The 9,287-nt window shown below is 42.1% G+C and overlaps 1 protein-coding gene across 3 annotated transcripts in view; it reads right to left on the bottom strand.

The window, feature by feature from the left end:
- The window catches only part of rapgef4a (Rap guanine nucleotide exchange factor 4a), a 289,463-nt gene extending 282,821 nt beyond the window's left edge, over positions 1 to 6,642 (bottom strand). For 2 of the 3 annotated variants that reach the window (XM_072579213.1, XM_072579211.1), the window contains exon 1: positions 6,353 to 6,642. In XM_072579213.1, the coding sequence (XP_072435314.1) occupies positions 6,353 to 6,435 (83 nt within the window). In that variant the 5' untranslated portion in view covers positions 6,436 to 6,642. The remainder of the gene's footprint in view (positions 1 to 6,352) is intronic. The other variant, XM_072579212.1, reaches the window with a different exon arrangement.
- Between the last annotated feature and the right edge of the window lie 2,645 nt (positions 6,643 to 9,287).

Raw genomic sequence — 9,287 nt, forward strand, 5'->3', positions numbered from 1 at the left:
GGGCCTCCTCTAACCCCAAACCCCAACTACCCGACACCTGGAGGAGGAACGCCTCATTTTCCGCCTTGGGGCCCTCCAAACACACGAGATTAATGTGGATTCACCAGTTTCTTTATTGTCTCTCTCCCCATCTTATCCCAGATCCAACCTTCTAACTTGGCACCGCCCTCATGACCTGTCCTACCTGTCCATCTTCCTTCCCACCCATCCACTCTACCCTCCTCGCCAACCTATCACCATTACACCCACCTTCATCTACCTATCACACTCTCAGTTAGCTGCCCTCCAGCCCCACCACCCTCTCATTTATCTCTCTACCCCCTTGGCTAATGAGTCTCATTCCTGATGAATGGCTTATGCCCGAAACATTGATTCTTCTACTCCTCGGATGCTGCCTGACCTGCTGTGCTTTTTCAGCACCAGACACTCGACTCTGATCTCCAGCATCTGCAGTCCTCACTTTCTCTTAGTTCACAATAAATGGCAAGACACTCAGAAGCTCAGGGGAACAGAGTGCATGTGGTGCCTATCCACAGATCTCTGAAAGTGGGAGGACAGGTTAATAGGATAGTAAGGGTGAACTACAGAGGACATAATGCAGTGGTGAGAAATGGCTGAGGAGGACTCTGGGAGATATGACTGCAGTAGATAAAGAAGGAGGCAAGCTCTTGCTGGATCGGCCATTTTGGAGTGGGGTTGTGGGGTCAAAGTGCAGGCTTTAGTAAGCATTAGGTTTCACTGTGGGATCGATTGGAGCAGCCGGTGGACTCACTGAGGAGCATACAGAAGGCGAAAGTTTTATAGATAGGAGTTTCAAGGAGGTGGTCACACATGGCACAGTGGTTAGCACTGCTGCCTCACAGTGCCAGAGACCCAGGTTCAATTCCCGCCTCGGGCAACTGTCTGTGCGGAGTTTGCACATTCTCCCCGTGTCTGCGTGGGTTTCCTCTGGGTGCTCCGGTTTCCTCCCACAGTCCAAAGACGTGCAGGTTAGGTGAATTGGCCATGCTAAATTGCCTGTAGTGTTAGGTGAAGGGGTAAATGTAGGGGTATGGGTCTAAGTGTGTTGCTCTTCGGAGGGTCGGTGTGAACTTGTTGGGACAAAGGGCCTGTTTGCACACTGTAAGTAATCTAATCTTATCACTAAAGTTTCAGCCAAGTAGATGGGTGGTCACCAGGAGGGGCAGGCAGATGGTGCAGGAGTCCCCTATGGCTATTCCCTTCTCAACCAAGTAAACCATTTTAGATACTGTTGGGGAAGCTGGCCTCTCAGTGGAAAACAACAGTAGCAGCCAGATCAATGGCACCATGACTGGGACAATTTTACAGCAGGGAGGGTAAAGCGTAAGTGAGCAGTAATGATAGGGGACTGTATAGTCAGGGCCACAAATAGGCATTTGTGTGATCAAGATTAAAACTTCAAAATATTTGTTGCCTCCCTAGTGCCAAGATCAAGGATGGCTCTGAGCAGTCACAAGACATTCTGAAAGGAGAGGGTGAGCAGCCAGAGGTCATGGTCCATATTGGCACTAACAGCACAGGTAGAAAGAGAAGTGAGGTCCTGAAAGGGAAGTTAGGGTGTTAGGTAGAAAGTGGAAAAGCGGGATTCCGAGCACCAGTTGCAATCTTGGGATTATTGCATGTGCTAGAAATAGCAAGGTAATATGTGGCTGAAGAGCTGGTGTAGGAGGGAACACTTCAGATATCTAGATTATTCCAGGGACCTGTACAAGAAGGACAGATGCACCTAAACTGGACAGCTTTGCTAGTGCCACTTTGGAGCATTTAAATTAGTGCTGGAGGGGAGGGGAACCAGCGCAGTAGATCAGCATGTGCATTCGTTAAGGAGAAGGTTGAGTCAAGTAAGTCTAATAGGAATAAAAAGCAGGGCCAGATTAATGAACACAGCAGGATTGACGATCTAAAGTATCTTTATTTTAGTACAAGGAGTATAACAGGTAAGACAGATAAACTTAGGGCCTGGATTAATACATGGGACTATGATATTGTAGCCTTTATCGAAAGGTGGTTGAGAGAAGGGCAGGATGAGGCAGGAACTGGAAATATTAGATTGGGGTCAGCTGTTTCAGAGTAAATTTACATCTCACATGTGGGAGTGTTTTAAAGGTTAGATTATTAAAGTTCAGGGCCAGCATGTTCCTGTGAGGATGAAAGATAAGAATGGCAAGATTTAGAGACGAGAGAAATTGTATCAATAATAATAAGGAAACATATGTAAGGTTTAGGAAACTGAAATCAAGCAAGTTCTTGAGGAATATAAAGGAAACAGGAAAGAACTTTAACAAGGGATTAGGAGGGCTATAGGAGGCCATGGAATGTTCTTGGCAAGTAGGACTATGGAGCATCCCAAGGTATTTTATTCATATATTAGGAGAAAGAGGGCAACTAGGTAAAGGATAGCTCCACTCAAGGACAAAGGAGGTAATTTACTTGTGGAGCCAGAGGAAGTGGGTACAGTACAGAGTATCAGTATTCACCAAGAAGAAGAACATGGATGATGGTAGGATTAGAGAGAACTATCTTGATGCTCTAGAGCATGGGGTGGCATGGTGGCTCAGTGGTTAGCATTGCTGCTTCACAGTGCCAGGGACCTGGGTTTGAATCCACCCTTGGGCAACTGGCTGTGTAGAGTTTTCACATTCACTCCATATCTGAATGAGTTTCCTGCAGGTGCACCAGTTTCCTCCCAAAGTCCAAAGACGTGCAGGTTAGGTGATTTGGCCATGCTAAATTGCCCATAGTGTCTAGGGATGTGTAGAATAGGTGGATTAACCATGGGAAATGCAGGGTAACAGAGATGGGATGGGTTTCAGTGGAATGCTCTTCAGTGGGTTGCTGTTGTCTCAATGGCCAGAATGGATTGCTTTATTCACTTAGGGATTCTATAATCCTACATCAGTGTTGAGAAGGAGGGGATGTTGGATGTCTTGACAAACATTAGGGTAGATAAGTCCCCAGTGCCTGACTTGATTGATCCTACAATATTAAGAGAGGAGATTGCTGAAGCCTTGTCAGAAATCTATGTATCCTCTTTGGCCAATGTTCCATTGTTAAAGAAGAGCAACAGGGCAATCCAGGAAATGATTGGCTGGTGAGCTTTACATCAGTGGTCGGGAAATTATTGGAGAAAATATTTAGGGATGGGATTTATGTGCAATAGGAAAACAATGTACTTCTCAGGGATAGTCAGCATGACACTGTGTGGGTGAGATCATGTCTCAATAACTTGATTGAGTTTTTTGAGGAAGTAACAAAGATGATTAAGGAAGGGCAGTGGATCTTGTCTACATAGGCTTTACTAAAGCATTTAAGAAAGTCCCTCATGGTAGGCTGGTTCAAAAGATTAAGGTACATGAGATCCATAGTGAGTTGGTAAACTTGGTACAAAATTGGCTTTGCTATAGAAAACAGAGGGTAGTTGGAGGGGTATTTTTCTGACTGGAGGTCTGTAACCAATGGTGTCCATAAAGATCAGTGCTGGGAGCTCTGTTGTTTGTAATATATATAAATTGTTTGGACGAAAGTGTTGGTGGCCTGATTAGTAAGTTTGCATATGACACAAAAATTGGTGGAGTTGTGGATAATGAGGAAGGCTGTCAAAGGATATAGAAGGATATGGATCAGTTGGAAAGCTGGGCAAAGGAATGGCAGAAGACAAGTGTGAGGTGACACATTTTGGGAGATCAAATGCAAGTGGAAAATATATAGTTAATGGCAGGACCCTTAACAGCATTGCTATACAGAGGGATCTTGGGTGCAAGTCCATAGCTTCTTGAAAATGGCAACACATGTGGATAAGGTGGTAAAGAAGGTGGACAGTATGCTTGCCTTCATCAGTCTGGACTATTGAGTATAAAAGTTGACAAATCATGTTGCAGCCATATATAACTTTAGTAGGGCCACATTTGGAGTATTGTGCACAGTTCTGATCGCCACAATATAGGAAGGATATGGAAACTTTGGAGAAGATGCAGAAGTGGTTTACCCAGAATGTTGTTGAATTGGAGTGTATCAGCTATAAAGAGAGTTTGGACAAACTTGGATTGTTTTTGCTAGAGCAACAAAGGCTGAGAGATGGCCTGATAGAAGAACATAAAATTGAGGGGCACGGATAGAGTGGATAGTCAGTCTTATTCCCATGGTGGAAGTATCAAATACTGGGGGTATAGGTTTAAGGTGAGAGGGGGACAGTTGAAAGGAGCTGTACAAAGTATTTTTTTTACACAGAGTGTGATATGAGCATGGAGCATGCTGCCAGGTGAACTGATAGAACCAGATTATGATAGCAATGTTTTAAATGGTATTTAGACAGACACATGAACAGGCAGGGAATAGAGAGATATAGACTATGTGCAGACAGATAGGATTCATTTAGAATGGCATACAGGATTGGCACAGACATGGTGGGCCAAAGGGCCTGTTCCTGTGTTGAACTGTTCTATGTTCTATATTAAGGCAGCATATGAGATGCTTGCCTTTATCAGTCATGGCATAGACTATAAGAGCAGGGATATTACATTGGAGCTGTGCAAAACTTTGATGAGGTCACAGCTGGGATACTCTATGAAGTTGTGGTCACCACACTATAGGAAGGATGTAATTGTACTGGAAGGGGTACAAAGGTGATTCATCAGGATTTTTCCTTGGGATCGAGCACTTGAGCTGTGAAGTGAAGCTGGATAAGTTTTGGCTGGTTTCTATGAAGCAGAGAAGGTTGAGGGGGGAACCTGATAGAAGTCTATACAATTATGATAGGCATGGACAAAAGTGAATTGAAAGCAACTGACCCTCTTAGTCAAAGTGTCAGAAACAAGGGGTATCGTTTTAAAGGGAAAGGTAGGAGGTTTAGAAGGGAAAAACATTTTTACCCAGAGAGTGGTTGGAAATTGAACTGCACTGCCTGGGAGAGTAGTTGTGATAGGAAACCTCATAAACTCTAAAAAGTACTTGGATGAGCACTTTAAGTATCATAACATTGGTATGGGACTTGTACAGGAAAGTGTGACTAGGATGGGTTGTGCAGTAGCATATTTTTAGCGTTACAGACTTAATGGACTGAAAGCCCTCTCCTCCTGTATAATTCTGATTCTATAAGCCTGAAGTGAATTTTAATGTTTCTTGTAATCATTCATGAATTTTTACATAATTTGCTTTCATTGCCATTACCTTCTTGTCAGATACATTTTTTTAGATCATCTGTATCATATAATCCCTCCTGTACAACACTCACAGGGTAAACTATCATCTAATTTTTGAGTTTATATTACTGCCTTGGAATTAGTTGTTCAAACTCTATTTTAATTTAACGTGAAATTTAACATTCAATTTTAGTCAATCCCCAGTATACCACTGAATGGCGTACACACTGTCAAAGTGTAAGTTTCCCGTGTTTGATTATTGGGGTCTACTGCCCTATGGATATCAACATAAATATTGAAAAATGTTTGTGTACATTTTAAAATCAAAACTATTTTAAAAGGAACCAATTAACAAACATCACAATTTCTGCACGTGCATCAGGAGCCCGCTTCAGCCATCAACTATTTCATTTTACTGGAGCTAGTTTTAAAGGGTCCTGTGTAACCTTAAGAATAAAACATTGATTTAGATTTCAAGAATGTATTCCAAAGCTTTACTGCCAGCAGAAATGGTTAGTTGCCCAAGTATAAATCACATAACGTTATTCATTCATAATCTATAAACTAATCACATCGCTTTGATGTATAAGGGAGGCCTACATTCCCACGTTATCTTGCCTTTTCATCACCATTCTTCCAACTGAGACTGGTAGAAATGGACACCAAACTTACATCACCTTATCCCCACTGAAACACGAGGTTCAGGAATGTACATCTTTCACATAAAATATTAAAAATCAAAGTTTGTCATAATTGTCTGCAAAAAATACCGGTGTCGCGTCTTAAGGTGGATATTTACATGGATATTCAATACTTGTGGGATTTAAATATACAAAATAACACCATTCTCCTATCGCGGTGCTTACTTGTGCATTCAAATAAGCAGCTAACCAGGTCTGATGTAGGAATAAGGAAAATTGCCTGTACTGCATGATATATATAATACATATGTAATCGATATTATTCAGAGGTCGAAAGAAAACATCTTAACCGCGTAACCATCTTCCAACCTGCCTGCCTGCTATTGTGGACTGTTCTAAAATCATTAAACGTCTTTGTTTATCATCACATCCCCTTGATTTCATTTTCTGCAGAACCGAAAGAAACCCGAGTCGAGCTATTGCTAAGAAATCTTGATCGCATTATTTCCACTTCCTGTCCTATGTTGAAGGTTCCCAGATGACATTCGCTACCTTTTATCCAGGCAAGAGATCCATTCTGATGATGCTGAGGATTGGGACGAGCTATGAGCAGCGACCATGGCCAGGGAGATCATGGGCTCAGCAGCTGTACAGACTTCTTGCAAACAAGAGGACGATCGAGTCAGGAGGAGCTGGCTGCTGGGAAAATCATCTCCTCACATTTAAAGCCCCACAGCTGGGAGCAAAAACAACTCCTTTTGACGTCAGAGTGCAGAAGCTAGAGAGAAGCGCTTTGTGCCTCAGCAAAGGGAAAGTGCCGCGTGTAAGTCGAGTGGCCACAGCAGCTGTCTGCACCCATGAGAGCGGACACAAGCAACTGCGGAGAGCTGACAGCAGGGGGGGTAAGAGATACCACTGCACTGCTGACTGAACACCAGCTTCTCTGTGCAACAAGTGCAAACATTCAACATCTATCAGTGAACCTGCGGCAGCAGCCAGGGTTAGCTACTCCACATGTAACATCCCGCACTTTACCGTCTGTTGGGAAAATGTTTGTCTGAATTGCCGGTAGGACTCGGTAAACACATGCAACATTGTGCTGGTGGTAAAATTGAGAATGATTATACTCAATTTACAAAGCACCAGCACTGCAAATATCCGGATTACAATGCTGATTGTATTTTAACTTGATCCTTTATATAACTATAACGCTTTCCATTTGAGGTGAGTTAGATACTTTGCGGTAGAGACCGAAGCCTTCACAATTCACAGCAAACTGAACATTTCAAAATGTTGATGATGAAGGGCTTTTACCCGAAACGTCGATTTTCCTGCTCCTCGGATGCTATTGTCCTGTGCTTTTCCATCACCACTCTAATCTTGATTCTGATCTGCAGTACTCACTTTCTCGTTAATGAACATTTCAAAAGCCAATGCATCATTTTCTTTGATTGGGGACTTACTGTATGTATCATTAATTTGCCACGATAGTTTAGATTACTTGGACAAATCTTTTGCCTGAGAGCTTTCTTGTTTTGGCTGAATTGATTGAGTCAGGGTGAAGGTTATTAATGAAAGGGACCTGAATTGAACACTTTACTATTCATTACACTCTCTGTCCTAACAATGTGTTTTACCCAACTTGAGAAGAGCAATAAAACAAGTGTCTTTGCCTCAAAGGTCAATTCACTTGCCTGACTTGTTCAGTGTTTGTAGAATTCACCATATTCTATTTCAGTGTTTTTGTGTGTTACATTTTGTAGAACAGCACTGCATCAGTGTAAAATGTGACTTTACCACACCACAACGCTTCATCAATCTTACAGGAGTTTATTTTGATCTGGACACATAAACAAACAGTGCTGACTCTATGGGTAAAAACAATGACTGTAGATGCTGGAAACCAGATTTTGGATTAGTGGTGCTGGAAGAGCACAGCAGTTCAGGCAGCATCCGAGGAGTAGCAAAATCGACGTTTCGGGCAAAAGCCCTTCATCAGAAATAAAGGCTATCCAAGTGCTGATTCTATACAGTGTGCAAAAGGACAATGGACAACGGAATTAGCACTGAAATGATTACTTCAATATTTCTATTCATAAAGGTTGACAATGTACATACCAACTTAAGATTGCACATGCTCTTCAGTTCAAAATGGAAAACACAAAATTAATAAGGCCCAGAGCACCGTTACAATTCTCCAGAGTACCTGCTCATTTAGCCCCATTTGAATGTCCTTAACCACATTATATTTTCCCAAATATTTATACATTTACCTGATAAAAGCCTCAATAACTATTAACTGTTGCTATGACTTGGAGGTGCCAGAGTTGGACTGTGGGTACAAAGTTAAAAATCACACAATTGTTGTCCCAGCTGATGAAGGAGCAGCACTCTGAAAGCTAGTGCTTCCAATTAAACCTGTTGGACTATAACCTGGTGGTGGGAGATTTTTAGCTCTATAGCTGCAAATTGGTGTCGCACTATTTCTGATAAGTCTATTTTTTGCTCGGATCCATTCTGTTAAAATGCAGTCACATTTTGGGGACTTTAGACTTATTCCACATAAAATATTTTTTCAAAAGTTATTAGACTTCTAAATGTATCAAAACAGAGGGTGAGAGGCGAGGCTGCCAGTGATGGAGGCAAAATAAATCAGCAAAGTACAAGGAGACCGATTTGGTCAAATGCAGAAATCCCCAGGGGATGCAGAGCCGGAGGGACCATGAAGAGATGTGAACACAATGATGAGAACATTAAATTGAGTTCTTGTTGGACTGGTAGCCACTGTAAGTCGGTGAGTCTGGGGATGATAAAACAGCATCCTCTCCTAAAATAACAGCAAAACACTGATCACTCAAAACCAGTTCTGTTGAACATACATGTAAGACTAACACCAAATTCCTGAAGCAACTTTTAAAGTAGTTAAGAAAGAAAATAGAATTCTGGCCTTTCTTATAAGGGAGTTTGAATTCAAAAACAGGGAAATCTTGTTACAACAGGGTATGTTGTGAGGCTGCACCTGGAGTACTGTGCACAGCTTTGGTCCCTGTATTTAAGAAACAATATACTGACATTGAAGGTAATTTAAAATGAATTCATTGGGCTGTTCCCTGGGAAGAAGGGCTGAACAAGTTAGGCTTTTAGTCATCAGAGTTTGGAAGAATGAGAGGTGATCTCATTGAGACGTAAGATTTTGAGGGGGCTCGACAGGGTACTTGTTGAAGAGGTGTTTCCATTAGTGCGGATTTCAAACTAGGGGCCATGATTACACAATAAGGGGAGATTCGTTTAAAACTGAGGTGCAAAGGAATGTTTTCTTTCAGAGTCAGAGAGTCATAGAGATGTACAACACAGTAGTAGACTGTTTGGACCAACTCATTTATGCAAACCAGATATTCTAAATTAATCTAGTCCCATTTGCCAGCACTTGGCCCATATCCATCTAATCCCTTCCTATTCATTTACCCATCCAGATGTCTCTTAAATG

Source organism: Chiloscyllium punctatum, chromosome 10 (assembly GCF_047496795.1).
Source record: "Chiloscyllium punctatum isolate Juve2018m chromosome 10, sChiPun1.3, whole genome shotgun sequence".
Lineage (NCBI taxonomy): Eukaryota > Metazoa > Chordata > Chondrichthyes > Orectolobiformes > Hemiscylliidae > Chiloscyllium > Chiloscyllium punctatum.